Here is a 16,824-nt window from a genome sequence, read left to right as displayed (position 1 = left end):
AGAAACAGCTCCCTCTGCCAGAGGACTGATGGAATCACAAGTCCAACACAGAGCTAGCAGCTTACACGTTCCCCCCTCCCTCCTCCGTTGCAGAAATTTCTAGGCCGCAGAGATTTCTAGACTGGGGAAAGTGTGGGTAAGGTGAGCAGGCCTGCTTGCTGAAGTTCATCATGAACCAAGCTCAATGAGCAGCCCCTCACTGAGGCACTCGGCCTCCACATGGGCCTCCATGGCGGGAGCACAGCTTGGGCACCTCCTGGGGCCCTGCCTGAGCCTCAGGTCAGCTCTGCCAAGTAGGTACCTCCCCCTGTACAGGGAGGGCTGCTGAGGCTCAGAGAAAGGCAGCCTCCCTCCCCAGCCCCCCAGCAGGGTAGGAACACATGCTGCAGGGAGACAAGAATTGCTGGTTTCCCAGCAAGTCACCCGAGTGCTCACCCCCAGCAGGTTTTTGGGCACATAGCCCTCCCGTTCTCCAAGGCGTGCCCACCACCACTCAGTCTCGCTTTCGTCCTTGCGCCTCAGGATGGTGAGGGCGTCCCCTTCATGGAAGGACAGCTCATCACTGTTCTGGGCCTCGTAGTCCCACAGAGCATACACCACACCTTTGTTCATCACACCCAGCTTCTCCTGTACCCCTGGAACCAGAGAACATCGGTCAGGCCTCAGCAGAGGATGGCCCGCAGAGAGGGGTCCTGCTCAAGGAATGGGACACGGTCATGCGTCTGCCGAGGCTGCTCTCGCCAGGCCCTACAGAGCAGCGGTGGAGATGAGAGACTGCTGGAGGCGAGGCCCCGCCTGACACCTCCCCCGCCCGGCCCAGGTGCTGCTCCTGCTGCTAGCCCTCTCTAAGTCCTGCTGGACAGACAGGACAAAGGTGTGCTGTTCTTAAGGTGACACTCAGCCATCACAGTGAGAATAGATTTCTAAAGTCACGAACCAGAGCCGCTGTGGCTGGCTCTAGTCATGGCAATGAACAAACTACACACAACTGAGCCGCAGCTGCTGACTGAGCAGCTACTTGTAGGTCCCCGAGAAACGGCCCTTATGCAGGACTCTCTGTGTCCGAGGCCCAGTTGTGGTGACTGTGGGGAGCTTCCCCTCCCTCTGGTGGTGCCACTGTGAATGCAGCCTCCTCCTCACACTGGCTGGACTCAGCTGGGGGCTGCTGTGCCTCCCCAGCCCTACCACACAGCCTGAGCATTTGTTGCTTGGCTCTGTTGTGGGGGTTTGGGTCGAGGGCATCACCTGGCTGTTTTCAAGGATAGCTTTATCTCCAGGGCCCAGTGTAGGGCACATAGTATGTTCTCAATTACTGTGTGGAATAAATGACTTGTGACTCTTGAATACTCAGAACAAAGATGCCCCAGCTCTGAGAAAATCCGGCCCCGGCTAAAGCAGCTTAATTAGGACATGAGCCTCATTCATCATGTTTCCAGGGAATGACCAGGCCCCCAGGCCACCCCAAGAATGGAGCTGGCCCTGCTTCCAGAAGCAAGGGTACAGAACATCTACAAAATGACAAAGCACAGCCAAGTCATTTTGTTTCCTTGGGAATCTGGCACAGAATCTTCTAACAACATGGACTTTCAAACATGTTTCAGGAATGAGAACAAGAGGTGGTGTGACCTCCACTTGAGAGAGACGTCCTGGCTGCCCCTGAAGACGGCAGAACAGCTTGAGAATGCTGTGTGCCAGGCACGGTGGCTCACACCTGTCATCCCAGCGCTTTGGGAAGCTGAAAGTGGGCAGATCGCTTGAGCCCAGGAGTTTGGGACCAGCCTGGGCAACATGGCGAAACACTGTCTTTACCAAAAAAAAAAAAAAAAAAAAAAAAAAGTACAAGAAATTAGCTAGTTGTGATGGAACAAGCCTGTAGTCCCAGCTACTTGGGAGCCTGAGGTGGGAGGATCAATTGAGCCTGGGAGGTCGAGGCTGCAGTGAGCCATGACCGTGACACTGCACTTCAGCCTGGGTGACAGAATGAGACCTTGTCTCGTGTCTTAAAAAAACAAGAGGCTGTGCTAAAGCTTCTCTGGCACAGGCTGACTGTTGCCATGGCAGTACCATGGTGGACAGCACCACCGCGCCCCAGGCCTCTCCTGCTTACCGTATAGAAACTGGGAGCACTGGATGTAGCCTTCCTCCATCTCCTCACACTTGTCTGCAGCAGTTTCAATGTCGCTTATGGTTGAGGCAAAAATGGCGGCACCACTCTCCACCAGCTGCTTGCAGAGGTGAACGCTGTTACAAGAGGCAGCGCAGTGCAGCGGCGTCCTGGAAGAGAGCGCAGGTGAAGGTGCGGACCTGCCACTGCCTCAGTGCCACCTGTCCTGTAGGGTGAGCCCTCAGAGACTGCCCTGGAAGAACCTCATGGAAGGCGTGTGCCTGATGCCATCAGGTCTCTGTGCTGTTTCTTTAATGGCACGATTTCTACAGCCGATTGTTTCACACCATATATAAAGGCACACAGGGATTGGGTTAAGAAATGGCCCATCCACAGATGACACTGCATGGCAACGTGAATGTACGTAACACACTGAAAGGCACATTTAAAAATAGCTAAGATGTGAAATGTTATGTTATGTATATTTTACCACGATTCAAATACAGCACAATGACAGCTGTCTGAAAGTTCCTAACATTCACTGGACAGGAGACCGATGGGACCCGCCCAGCAGCAGAGCTCCCGAAGGCAAACAGATAACAGTGCAACAACCTACATGGCTGACTGCAGGGGACACCAAGGCTGCTTTTCACACGGAGCGTGGAGTCTGAATAGTTCATATGGAGCACGTAAAAAGGGGAAACAGAATGATTCCCAGAATGCTTAGACTGCAATGCTAATCATGAGACACAGGAGGAGCGTAACCACAGCCATGTTTTTAACAAAACAATCAAGAGAAAAGGCTGGAAGGACAGGCAAAAAAAAAACCCCTGACAACAGCTGTCTTTCAAGGATGAAATGATGGGTGTCCTTGCTCTAATTCTCTCTTCCCTGCTCCCTGACTGTATAGAACATGCATGCTTTCCTTATATACAGTAGGGGAAAATGAATCTCTCCACCCCACACCCCTACGGGCCTCACCATCCATCACTATCAGCAGCATTCACGTTGACGCCAAAGTCCAGCAGGAACTTCACGATGTGATGGTGGCCGGCACAGACGGCATTGTGTAGCGGCGTGATCCCTTCATCGTTGGGCTTGCTGGGATCTTCCACCTAGGACACATGGCCTGTGAGCACCCGCCCCCTATCGCCCAGCAGTGTGCGCTAATGCCCGGCTGCAGCTCACCTCATAGATGATCCTCTGCACCAGATCAAACTCTCCTTCCAGGGATGCGTCTAGGAGTAGTGCCAGAGGGTTAAACCGGACTCTCAGCCCGTGCCCTGTCCGCTCTGAGTTGGGCTTCTTCAAGTTGGTCCGCTTGCTCTGTTGGGAAGCAAGCACACTTTCAAGTTAAAGGTGGTCCGCTAGAGTCTAAGAACCCATGCCTGCTGGGAAAGAGTGGGGAGAACTAAGGCCCAGAGACAGAGGCTCCACAGAGCAGCCCTGGAGAGGCAGAAGCGGCACCCAGGTAACCACCCCAAATAAGGGCCAGGCCACATGGGCCACTCTGTGCTCGCTGTGAGGGAGAGCACTGCTCTGGGGCCTGAGTCCCTGGCTCACTCACAGAGGGACATGGCTGTGTTTGGGCTTCTGGCTACTCCTGAGAAGACCCTATAGGAGGGAGTGTGGCGTGTGACTGCCAAGGGGCTGACGGGAGCCAGCGGCTTGTTCCTGCCCTGGCGCAATAGGGTTCTTCCTGCTACGGCACCAGATCCTAGTGGAGAGGACCCCATTGAGGGTTCCCTGAGATGGCACCTGGCTCCCTCTCTGCTCCATCAACATTGACCTCCCACCTTGGGCCTTTGTCTAGATGCTTCTTCCCTCGTTTCTCTGCAGGACCTTCAGGTGCCAGCGACAGCTCCCCTTCCTCAGGAAAGAATCTGGAGCTCCCTGGCCAGCTGTCTGGGGAAGGCTTGGCTGCATGGTGCGTTTGTGTGGCCGAGCCCCATTTGTAGTGCCCTTTCATGCCCCATTTGTCTGTGTGGCCATGTGACTGTCTTTCCTCCCCACAGGCCTAACTCAGGGTGGGAGGGACATGCCTGGCTCCTACTGCTCCCAGGACAGCCTGACACAAGGGAAGGACCCCAGAGGTCCTGGCTGCATGAATAACCAGGAAGGTCAGGCTTTGGTCTAGCAATGACACCCACCGTGGAGGTGGCGGGAGGGTGACTGGTGGGGGGAAGAGGTGCTGGAGGGACCGGCTCTTCCCCTGGAGACGGGGCCTCAGCCACAGGACTCGGGATCTGCTCTGTGGAGGGGACCGTGGCCACATTGTTGTTATTGTCCTCCGCCGGCTCGGCAGTTTGGTGGGTGGTTTGGGGACAGATCAGCTCCTCTGGTTCGGGGGAAGGTAACTCATTGTCATTGGCATCTGACGACGGGGCGGGCTCATCATGGAGCGGGACTGTGGGCTGGGCAGGGGTGGACTCCTCCAGGTTTCCATTGGCATTGGTGTTTCCATTGTCCACATCGGCCAAGGTGCCCATGAAGTCCTGGGAGGGGCTGGGCTGGTAGAAAGGGGTACCCTCCATGCCACCGGCCAGGGTGTTGAAGCGCTGGTACAGCAGCTTCTGGATGTTGGGCCCGCCAGGGCCCTCGGGCTCTGTGATGGAGCTTCGCTTCTTCAGGGGCCGGGGCGCGTTGGCCAGCTTCCTGCGGAGAGCCTCCAGGTCTGCGTCACTCTGGTAGCGCAGTGGTGAATGCACAATGGGCGTGAGCTTGGTAGGGCTGAGTGGCCGTGGCAGGCTCTCCACAGTGCCACCATCTGCAGGGCCGGTGGGGCCGTCCTGCTCGGGCTCTTTCTCAGCACTTTCTGAAGGTGGCTGAGGCTGTGCCGTGCCCGTGGACAGTGACCCGTGAAGAAACGGCAGTGGCGATGGAGACGTTGAACCCGAAGGTAAAACAGGCTTACCGTACACTGGAGGAGACACAAAGGACAGAGGCAATTTCGACCTCACTGTGGGATCTAGTCATATGCACCTCTGCTTACACCAGAGACAGGCTCCTGCAGAGACGCCGACACCTGCCGCTGCTCTTCAATCCTAATTTCAAATCTCTGAGGAAACCTCCTCCTCCTCCTCCTCCCAGAGCCTCCACTGACTCCTTCTGAAAGGTCCAATGCCTCTCTGATGTGTCGATTTCTACATTTGGGTTTCCAGAACCAGGTCATTTTCAGAGGAAAAAAAGAGGTTGCTAACCTGACTCTCCCTGCTGCAGACAAACCTTCCTGTCTTTTGGCCAAGGAAAAAGACGAGAGACCACTAAACACGCATCTGATTCTTGGACTAACTCAGATGATGGAGAAACGTGTACCTCATCAGAGCCAGAAAGTTTCACTTGGCGGCCCAGGAGCTCTTGTGAATGGTCTAAGCCTTTCCCACCACGGCCAGAACCCTGTCCACAAGGGAACACTGCACCACCACCTAGGAGGCCCTGTGCGCGAGGCAGTCCCAGGAATTCCTCAACTATGAGTCTAGAAGCTGCAGCCAATGCCCAAGGATGTCGAAGGAGGCCCTAGCCTAGACCTGACCCGTGGCTTCCTCCCTAAGAATTGGAAACAGCATCGGCCTCTGTGGTAGGTGAGGAACTAAGAGCTACTTTCCCTCAGCTGCCTTCTTACAACAGCTCCATAACCCAAACCAAGGCTTTCCTCCCCTCTGGGCTGTGGGGAAGCTCCTAAGCCACAGATGCCCTCCTCAAGTCGCCCATGCCCAGGGGTTGGGCTCAGCCACTGCCAGAAGGGCCAATGGTCAAGGCTACCCTCTACTCGCAGGGCAGCTCCTAGCACAAGTTGCCATGAAGCAGAAGGAAAAGAGGAAATTCTCGACATCTCACCCTTCCCAGAGGTGGATTTCCTAAGTAGCTCAGGGAGGTGGCTGCTCAGACAGGAAGTCAGAGAACTGTGAGCCATCTGCAAAACGGCTTCCTCCACGCATTGCAGCTTCCATTCCCTTCTCACACTGACACCCAAGACTGTACTTTTATGTAAGAATTAAGTTTAATTCTAAATAGCACGTGGCCCAAGTGTAAGGATTATGGATTAGTATTTTCTTAATTAAAAGTATAATTTCCTAGCCCCCAAAAAGGAGAGTATAAGCCCACTCTACCTGCTTTCACTGACTTATTTAAGGCGCTGTGTGCTGCCGGCTGGTAATTCTTAGGTGGCGTGGCTTGCTGGAGGTACATGGAGTATATGGAACTTGAATTCACTGTCTGGGGGCCTTTCCTGGGAGACTGTGGCCTTGACCCTTTATCGGCCAGGAAGGGCCTAATGGCCACTGTCAGTGGGAGTTCAGGCTTGCTGTCCCCAGCTGGAAATGCAGGTGGTCCCACGGGTGGGTACGTGGGGCTTGGTGGTACGGAAATCCTCTGCTGAATCTGTTGTGAGGAGCCCGGCTGGGGGGCGCTGCCTGTGGAGGGCAGCAGGGTTGGCCTCTGTCGACTTGGCAGGCCTGCGCTGGGCCTGGGCAAGCTGCCTTCCTTCCTCCTTTCCAGGGAGCTTGTCGACCCGGGACCCAGAGGCGTAGGACTGGGATATGTCCCATAGCTTGGAGGCGGCTGCTTGCCTACACCTGGGATGGGAGGTGGCCCTTTACCAAGCTCGATGCCCTAAATTTAGGTGAAGAAAAACAAAGTCACCCTTTGAACAGTTAGGCATATTGCCACCCACATTCCCGAGAGAATACACAGAAGGATTTGTCATGGTCAAATCGGCTGTGACCAAGACATGGGCACACCGTTGAGCTCATCGCCTGTCTGCAAAAGCGACGCAAAAGTCCTGACCAAAAGGTGCATGCACTTGTGGCTGCCCAGGCGCTTCGGGCCCAGTGACCCTTTCAGGACTTCGGGTGTCATTTGGGCACTAACAGGATTAACTTGCCTCCTGGCATCTCAGCTCTTTAGCTTAGTACTGAGGCAGAAAAGTGCCCTGTTGAGGAGCTTGCTTATGTTTTGTGATAAAGACACAGGCCTACCGGCTTCTCCGTGGCTCCCAGTGCTGAGAAGGGCACAGGCTGGCTGGAGACGGTGCCCTGCTTGACAGACCCCTCCACGCTCGTGTCCTTCCAGTCTGTGCTGGCCACCTGCACTGGTTTCACTGAAGAGCTAGAATTCTGTTTTAATGTTGGCCAGTTTCCATCATTAGCTTGAAAAGAACACAGAACTTGAATAAAATTTTTCTTGACGTTAGTTGAACCAATCTAAGAATAACACCTTGCCAGAAACAACGTAGCACTGGGACATCCCATTCTGATGCAGATCCGTTAACCATGTGGCTGACCACCAGCCACACACATACTGCTCATCTCCTGCAGCGCCCACAGACCCGTGCACAAGACCAGGGGACGGGCTCTGCTGCCAGTGCCCAAATTGCTTCAAGTGTTACTAGAGACTCATGGCCAAACCAAGGCTCCACTGTGCGGGCCCATGGGTGCGCCCCACTTCAACACAGGTCAAATCCGTGACCTCAGCACCACCAAGTAAAATAAGCACTGGCCCTTACTCCTGACACACTGTGTAGAAACACAATTACACAGAGCAATAAAAAAGATTTACCTTCTGACTTCATAACAGGTTTGACCTGTAGTACTTTCATTATTAAGATAAAAATTTCCGCCCTCTAAGGTAACTTATGATCACAGGAGGCCCGTGCAAGTTCCCACTGATTTGTGTAGCAGGAGGAGCAGACTATCATTCTGTTGCAGTGATTAGAAAGCCAGTTATCAGCCCCAAGTTTTAGGAAAGCCACTGAAATGATATGTCCTTTACAGATATTTTCCAAACTGAAAAAGGGTGCAGAATAACATAGGACCCCTCACAGTGGCTTAAAGCCCATCACAACACAGGCTCCTGGTTTTCTTTTGCAGGCACAGGTGCTGAACTGAACTAAAGCGTTCAACGCTTCCAGTGCCATCAGCAACATGGGACAGACGGAAAGCAGAGGGACTGTTCTGGGCCCTCCTGGCAAAGACAGCACATCCCCTTCCCCTTATCATACATCTGCCAGGACAGGCAGGAGGGGATAACAAAGCAGCAGGGAAATAGTCCTCACAGCAACGCTGGAGCCAGCGCTCTGGACTCATCGAACATGACAAGGAAGCTTCCCAACTGCGCTCTGAGGGCCCATCAGCCACAGCCGCACATGATTTGCCCCTAAGCCAAACTGACCTGATGCAGCAGCACTGCAACCCCAGCTGCATATACTGCTGGGCTGCTAAATTATGACGTTGCTAAACTACACTGCAGGCTCCAGGCAGCGGCTTCTGAGACAGCTCTGGTCAAGCCCCACGGGTCCCAGCCAGGCATTCCAAGGCCCCTGGACCAACAGCCATCTTGCTGCATGGGGCCTGGAACATGTGTGCTTTCATCCCCTCCTGGTCACATGTTAGACCTGGAGGATGTGTGGGCCAGAAACCTGCAGGCTCCCCAAGGACAGGGCCTGTGCTCTCAGAGTCACAGGGAATGTGGCTGTCCACCTGCTTCTGAAACCACCCAGCAACAAGAAGTTTTATAGAAATCAGCCATAGTGAGGACTAAAATACAATTTTCTCCTTTCTTCAGAACAAGGCAGGAGGTATAGAAGATCACGTGCTTTTATTGTAGAGACACAGTTATCTTCTAGTATGATTTTAAAACTAAAAGCCTCATAATGAACTCAGAAAATCATCTTAATTTTGTAAAAACAAACAAAATATCTTCCAAAACAAAACCCGTGCTATGCCAGCATCTGTCCCTTGGTATCATACCCTTTCTGAGGATGGGAGGGTGGGTGTGGCCACACCCAAACTCCACACCTGTCTACTGAAGAAAGGGACAAATTATGTTTGTGTGGCATCTTTTTCAAGTCTAGATGTGATAAGCAGACCTTTGTCAGTTTGGAAAAACAAGTGATAGCTGATTTTGTACATATTAAAGAGGACACAGCTTCCCAATAAGCTTGTTAGCCAACATACGGTTTACAAATGGGCTTGTAGAGGGTCTCGAGGAGCTGCAGTCAGGCCCGACGTCGAGGTCTGACACTGTCCATGAGCTGGTCACTCTGGGTTTACTGTGGCCATCTGTGTGACACAGAACCAGGACAGCCAACAGCGAGGGATTAGAGTCCCTGCCAGGAGGTTTCACAACCAGCTCCACCTGTGGCTGGGCTTCTGCCCCGGCACTCTGAAGGCGAATACCGGTTTCCTGTGTCCAGACACTTTAAACCACAGCAGAGACCAGAACCAGGGCTTTGTGAAGGCATCTCCTTCCTGCAACCCCTTGAGGCTGCACAGCAGACGCCAGCAGGGATGGGAAACAGCAGACATTCTCAGCTTGGGGAGTTTCTCAAAGGAAGTCAGCAGAGAAGTGGCTGATTGTGCTAATTACCTCCCACTGGAAACCAATATCTACTCCTACCACAGGGTAGTTCAAACTATAAAGAACAGCTCAGCAGAGCAAGCTGTAGTTAGGGGTTCATGTCAACCCCACACTTTACGTGGCTGCTGAGACATGGCTGTAAGGGATCTGAGCAGGGGCTTGTGGCTCACAAGGGCTGGTGATGCCCTCCTCTACCGAGTTCAGAACAAGCCCAGTCTCCCCAGTGGGGGCAACAGATGTGTTGCTGTCCCTACTGGGGGCCAGGAAAGAGAAAATGAAGCAAAGACAAGCACAAATCTACCACCAATCCTGAAAAAAGGGCTTGAAACACAGGCCTGATGGCCAGAGAGTAACAGTATTGTTTTCGAAAAGGAAGGAATGTTTCAGTATGTCAGGACAGGGATTCCTGATGCTGTGTGTTATGGGGAAATGTGTCAACCCCAATCATAAAGTAAGTCTTATTACAAGGAAGCCCCACTTTTAATGCATTGGTTGAGAACAAGACTCTCCACGAACAGCTTGCCCTCTGCTTGGCAGGGACAGGACACCACGCACAGGCTACACTGGAGCACGGTGCTGGGGCCCAAGTCCATCACACAGCACCATTGTGGGGTTAAGACCAAAGCAAGGACGTGTGGACTCTGACCAATGAGGACAGAGATCTGTTTGCAGGGGCAGCCCCTCTGTCCATTTGGCTGCAGCTGAGTTGTGGTGAGGCACCCATGCCAGCCCTCAGGGGAATAAACTTGCAGTAGGAAAGAACACTTGCGGGTCAGATTTTTTTTTTTTTTTTTGAGATGGAGTTTCGTTCTCGTTGCCTAGGCTGGAGCATAATGGCATGATCTTGGCTCACTGCAAGCTCTGCCTCCTGGGTTCAAGCGATTCTCCTGCCTCAGCCTCCTGAATAGCTGGGACTACAGGGGGCCTGGCTAATTTTTGTATTTTTGGTAGAGACGGGGTTTCACCATGTTGGTCAGGCTGGTCTTGAACTCCTGACCTCAGGTGATCCACCCACCTGAGCCTCCCAAAGTGCTGGGAGTACAGGCGTGAGCCACCAGGCCCGGCCCATGGATCAGAGTATTAATCAATCATTTGTGTTTTAAAAAGCCACACAGTAGAGACCTCCAGTTCAATAAAAAGAACTTGTTCTCTTTTTAGGGTCATCACCACGGGGGGACACAGCTCCCCAAGTGCCTCAAGGGGAGACTGAGCCTGGAGTCTGACGATGCGTGGGACAGAGCCCCAGGAGCCTGCCCCCACCCCCACCACCCCCCTCTACTGCAGGCCCCATTCCCTGCTCACAAACTCTCCCCAAGGAAGAGGGCCAGGACCACTCACCGGATTTGGATCTTCCATGAACAGCATTTGAGGCAATACTGAGAGACTGGGGCTTTATGGGGTCCCCCAGGACAGGAAAGCTTCCAGCACTGGGAACCTGGATGTAAGGCCCCACAGCAGCGACCCTGCCAGATGTGCTCAGAGGTGACTGTGGTGATGACGTGCCATTCACACGGTTCAGCTACAAATTGGGAAGAAATGAGAGTCAAGGTTCTCCTAAATTAAGAGATCCCAAGCCTACTGCAAGTGACTCCCAGCTTGGACAGAAACCACTGACTCGGTGGTTTGTATTTAGGAAGGCTGTCATCTGGAAAGATCAGCAACTGGAAAGGGAGACTCTGGTGAAGGAACTGTAGCTTCCTACGAGCAATTCTCTGACAACACCCACCACTCCAGAGCCGCACACATGAGGAACTGGTGTGAGCCCAGAGCAACTTCCCCGTGACCCACATGTAGCTTCCTTCTTACTCCCGTGGTGGGCACAGAGGCACTCGTCAAATTCTGGGCTCTGAGCCTGGCTTCAAATCCCCTCTGTCACTTATTCACTGTGTGGCTTTAGGCAGGTGCCTCAGCCTCTGTGCCCACATCTGTAAAGTCATGATACGGGCTGTACTCAGTACTGTCCAAGCTGCATGGGGCACGGTGACCAGACAAGGCTCTGACTCCTAACAGTGAGTCCAGTTCCCTGAAGGCAGCTCTGCCCTTCTCAGCCAGGACAGAGGACGCTGTTCACATAATGCTGCTCAAGAACAAAGGGGCTTGGAGCAGGGGTTCCAACTAGAGAACTACTGACTCCTCAAGATCCCAAAACAGGCTCTGAACGGGACCCCCTGTGAGATTCTGTATACATGAGCATAGGTCATTTTGGGGTGAGGGGTCACGGCTTTCACAATTGCTCAAGGGTACCTAGGACCTTCGGGTGGAGACGCATCTCTGCAGAAGTACTAACTTCAAGGTGATCCCCTGAAGTGTAGGTGGAATGAATCTAGCTACTTGGCTAGGCCATAGTAACTGGTTATTTAGTCAAACACCCAATTAGATGTTGCTGAAAAGGTGTTTTCTGGATGAGATTAATCTTTTTTTTTTTTTTTAATTTCCATAGGTTACCAGGGAACAGGTGGCATTTGGTTACATAAGTAGGTTCTTTAGTGATTTGTGAGGCTTGGTGCACCCATCATCTGAGCAGTATACACTGCACCCAATTTGTAGTCTTTTATCCTTCACCCCCTTCCCACCCTTTCCGTCTGAGTCCCCAAAGCCCACGGTGTCATTTTTATGCCTTTGCATCCTCATAGCTTAGCTCCCACTTACGAGTCAGGACATACAATGTGTGGTTTTCCATTCCTGAGTTACTTCACTTAGAATCATGGTCTCCAATCTGGATGAGATTAACTTATAAAATGGTAGATCTGAGTAAAGCAGATGACCCTCTATAAGGTGGGTGGGCCCCATCCAATCAGTGGAATGCCCTAAGAGAACAAGACAGACTCCCTGAGAAAGTGGGATCCTGCCTAGAGACGGCCTTCGGGCTCCAGACTCTCCCCTGGACCTCCAGGCTGCCGGCCGGCCTCGCAGATTTTGGGCTTGCCAACATCCACAATCACGTGAGCCAATTCCTTAAGGTAAATCTCTCTTCCTCTCTCTCTCTCCCCCTACACACACACACACACACACGCGCATACACGCACACGCACACACACACGCACGCACACTATTGGTTCTCTTTCTGTGGGGAGCCCTGACTACTATGGCACTACTGAAGAACACACGTAAGCACAGAGAAGGTGCTTGCAGCTTCTTTCTCACTTGGCCTCTTTGTTGTTAATCCTGAGAGAAAAAGGATAACCAACATCTGAAATCATAAAGTTGTACAAATAAACTACTGATCTTTAAACTCACTGTTTTGTTGTTCTTGTTTTTTTTTTTTAAACAAAGGGCAGATTTGTAAATAAGAGACTGTGACACCCACAGAACTGCAAGCTCCCTTCTTCGTCCACCACCCTCCAAACCCACTTCCCCTGGGCAAAGCCCCTCAGGTCCATGCTGCCTCCTTGAAGCATCTATCAGAGCAGAAGAGGCTGACAAGAGGACACTCTTCTGTCACCAAAGCATGAGAGCATCAGTCACTCAATATGCAGAAGGGAGCTGTGGGAAGGGCGTCTTTGCTGGCAGGTCACCTGCTCCACTCTCCTACCACGAGGGCAGAGTGTACTCAGCTTTGCATTCAAGCCTAATCACTGAGTGTCACAGGTGTGAGAAAAGAAAATGCCACATCCGGCCAAAGACACAGAGTGCAGACACCCCTCCTCTATGCAGGTGGCTCGGTGGTACACATGCTCACCAATGCACTGTGAGTGACAGCAAGACTCGGGACTCCCTGTCTGACTACAGAGGCTGGTAAAGGGGTTACAGGCTCTGAGACCACAGGATAGCTTTCAGATGGTACAACAAGAATGAGGTAATGACCTGGAAAGACACCCATGTTGCAATTAAAAAAAGACTAGATGAGACAGTGTGACCAGCGTAATTCCTGCAATCCCATTTTCAATTAAAGTTCTGTATCTTTGTGTGTTTATTAAGCAAAAGACTGAAACCATTAACAACTATCACCTGTAGAGAACTGGCTGGAAAGGACTTTCACATTTTCCCTTCAATATTTCTGTACTTAAGAGATTTATCTTAAGGAATTGACTCATGTGATTGTAGATGCTGGCAAGTCCAAAATCTTTGATAGTGAATCTCAAAGGTAATAAATACTCATTTTTTTTTAATGAGTAATTATTCAATGAGTATTTTATTACCTTTGAAATTCAGTATCAAATAAAGATTTTTTAGAAGTATAACCCCTTATATGGCATTTTGCTCAAGAGTCTACAAAATCCTTCCACATGGCTTATTTATAAGAATCCTCACAGCTCCTCATGGGGCAGGTAGGGCAAATCACTTTACAGCAGGACATGAGGCTACGCAAGGCAAGGAATCTGCTCAAAATGACACAGCTTAAAATGGCATAGTGAGGACCGTGCCAGATGCCGTGACTCCAGAGCCAACAGCATCCCCCAGTGAAGAAGAGAAGAAACAGACGGGGAAGAAGGCAGGCTAGGACACAGAGCACAAGGCTGTAGGCTGGGGGTGGCTTTGCCTCCACATACTAGGAAACAAATGAGTCATTGGCAGAAGAAAATTTGTTCTGTGGTTTTTGATGGTTTATGGCCTATTTATGTGTTATCAGCTATGGTGGATGGGGGAGCATAATGCCACTTAGAGATGTGTAGTAGTTTATCTCTCAAAAACATTCTTTTTCACATGCCTGAATTTTTTTCCCATAGAGACGTTCACGCAGTTCACTGATTCGCTTGTCCATCATGGCCACCTCCATGTTGCGCTTATTTAAGAGTTCCTTCTGCTGCTGAAGTTTTGAATTTTGTTCCTGGTTAAGCTGGTTACGAATCTACAAACCACAAAATACAACTTTTATGATCTGTATTAATTAAAAATCAAATTCTCATTGCCAGTGAGATTAAAAAGAAAAAAGTAACATTAAGTTCTGATATTTACTTGCATCCACTGCCACTTTGTGTGAAATATTTTACAGGTACAGCCAAGATGAAGCCAGGACAGAGTTCTCATGGAACAAACAAAGAGTAAACATCTGTAATGCACCTTCTTCAAAGCACGTGAAATGACTAGTCTCAATGATGACAGGAGACTAAGTGCCATATTTGGGACTCTCAGAAACTAAAGGATGCTCTGTTCCACTTCATGGAGCTGCTTCAGGCCTGAGCCCACCGCATGACGTGCCTTACTGTGGAGGCAGCAAGAAGTTCAGTGAGGACCAAAAAGGATGGCCTGAATCACCAAGTAAAGCAACCTTACGTCATTTTAGTGGCTTGCAACCAGCATTTTTAAGAAATGAACTAGGACAAAACAGAAAATATCAGAGTGCACTTCCCACAAGAAGAGCTGTCTTAAAACTTTCAGATGCCCACAGCACTAGTGCATATACACCTTCCATGTGTCTGATTCTCCTGAGGCAGGAGAATCACTTGAAACTCAGGAGGTGGAGGTTGCAGTAAGCTGAGATCGCCCCACTGTATCCAGCCTGGGCGACAGAGCCAGACTCCATCTCAAAAACAAAACAAAACAAACAAACAAAAAACTATACTGCAGTCCAAAAAGCTGGAAATAAATGACATCCCTATATTCCACTCATCACATTTCATCAAAAAATCCTTAAAAACCCTGCACTTTTAACGATTGCTTGAAATGTAAAAGTCATAAAATCCTATAATACTATAGTACTTCTATGCATTTATGTTAAAGAACTTAACAGCAACCACAGTGATTTTACTCTATGTAGTTAAATACTCTCATTTCATAAAATGATATAATACTTTTTCTAGCATGTGCTAATAAAGCGGCAAGACCTACGTCTGGCTTGAAAAATCGCCTGCTGAATGATAACTTCTGAGAAATGAAAATCTTGAGTTCTGTTATGGACTGAATGGGTCCCCCAAAATGTATATGTTGAAGCCCTAGCCCTAATGTGGTGATGTCTGCAGGCAGGGTCTTTAGGAGGTAGTCAAGTTTACGCAAGGTCACGAGGATGGGGCCCCCCATGCTGGAGTTAATGCAGAGAAACTAAACTCTCTCTCCACTATGTGGGGACACAGTGCGAAGGTCGCTGTCTGCAAGCCAGGGAGGGAACACTCACTGGGAAGTGAATCTGCCAGCACCTTGGCCTTGAACTTCCAGCCTCCAGAACAGTGAGAAATAAATGTCCATTGTGTGAGCCATCCAGCCTATGATATTTTGTTATAGCAGTCTGAACTAAGATAAGGATTCAACAACAAGCATGTAGCTCATCAAAACAGTTTACACAAAGACCTTAAATATCATCTAAAGTTTAATTCTTTATTGGATTATTATCTGCTAATTAAATTCTTTTGTGCTGAAAACATCCTAAGTGAAAGAAGCCAGTCACAAAGGACTGCATACAGGGTGTGTTTTGGTTAATATCCCTTAACCAAAATGCTTGGGACCCAGAAGCATTTCAGACTTTAGATTCATCCAGATTTTTAAATATTTACGTTATATTTACTTGTTTAGCATCCTTCCTAATCTGGAAATCCAAAATCCAAATGCTCCAATGAGCATGTATTTCCTTTGTGTGTCACATTGGAGCTCAGAGAGTTTCAGATTTGAAGCATTTTACATTTTAGGATTAAGGATGCTCAATCTCTACTGTGTGATTCCACTCATATGAAACGCCCAGAATAGGCAATCTACAGACACAGAAAGTAGATTTGTGGCTCCCAGGCTCTGAAGGGTATGGAGGTTGTGGAGTGATGGCTAAGAGGTGTGGGCCTTCTTTCTGGGTGATAAAAATGTTCCAAAACGAGTTGTGGTGGTGGATGTAACTCTGACAACCCTGTCAAGGTACTAAAGCCATGGAATTGTATACTTTAAATGGATGATTATGTTGTATGAATTATATGTCAAGTCATTTTAAAATTATTTTATACTGAATATATCTTGTGCCTACTATTAAATTAGAATTCATTAATTTGTTCCATTTCCTAAGGTTTCCAACCCATGCTAACAAAGCTAGAGAGATGACAATGTTTTCATACAATCATTCCCAGACCCAGGAGTTACCTGTAGTTCTTGGTACAGTCTTTTTAACTCCACTGCTGCTGGTCCTGTCAATTTGCCATTGTAAGACTGGAACCCATTCAGTTTTCCTTTCTTTAAATCTTCCAATTGCTGACTAAGCTGATCAACCCTTAAAATTGCAGTCTGTACTTCCTGCTTCTTTTCCTGGAACATGGCACTGAACCTTTCTATTTCAGCAGCTATAAGTGCCCACAAAAAAAAAAAAGAAAGAAAAAAAAATAAAACATTTAGTTGATCTTCCCCCACCCCTTCCCGCCCCATTCCTATACACTTAATTCTGTTATCATCTAGTGCCAGACCTTGGAAAAAGTTGTGATATGCAGAATCCAAAACACAATTCAAAAAGTCTT

At 49.8% G+C, this 16,824-nt stretch overlaps 1 protein-coding gene across 6 annotated transcripts in view; it reads right to left on the bottom strand.

The window, feature by feature from the left end:
• PPP1R13B (protein phosphatase 1 regulatory subunit 13B) overlaps positions 1-16,824 on the bottom strand; it is a 112,567-nt gene that overhangs the window by 1,784 nt on the left and 93,959 nt on the right. For 4 of the 6 annotated variants that reach the window (XM_032267628.1, XM_032267630.1, XM_032267631.1 and 1 more), the window contains exons 7-17: positions 16,457-16,653; positions 14,109-14,249; positions 10,799-10,979; positions 9,058-9,162; positions 7,081-7,250; positions 6,214-6,715; positions 4,255-5,024; positions 3,293-3,430; positions 3,086-3,219; positions 2,108-2,274; positions 436-635 (exon numbers count right to left, since the gene is read on the bottom strand). In XM_032267628.1, coding sequence (XP_032123519.1) covers positions 436-635; positions 2,108-2,274; positions 3,086-3,219; positions 3,293-3,430; positions 4,255-5,024; positions 6,214-6,715; positions 7,081-7,250; positions 9,058-9,162; positions 10,799-10,979; positions 14,109-14,249; positions 16,457-16,653 — 2,705 coding nt within the window. The remainder of the gene's footprint in view (positions 1-435; positions 636-2,107; positions 2,275-3,085; positions 3,220-3,292; positions 3,431-4,254; positions 5,025-6,213; positions 6,716-7,080; positions 7,251-9,057; positions 9,163-10,798; positions 10,980-14,108; positions 14,250-16,456; positions 16,654-16,824) is intronic. The other 2 variants (XM_032267629.1, XM_032267633.1) reach the window with 1 other exon arrangement.

This window comes from Sapajus apella, unplaced genomic scaffold, assembly GCF_009761245.1.
Source record: "Sapajus apella isolate SASKATOON/1434 unplaced genomic scaffold, GSC_monkey_1.0 scaffold170, whole genome shotgun sequence".
Taxonomy (NCBI): Eukaryota; Metazoa; Chordata; class Mammalia; order Primates; family Cebidae; genus Sapajus; species Sapajus apella.
The sequence above is the reverse complement of the archived record's forward strand: the minus strand, read 5'-3'. Positions and strand labels throughout refer to the sequence as shown.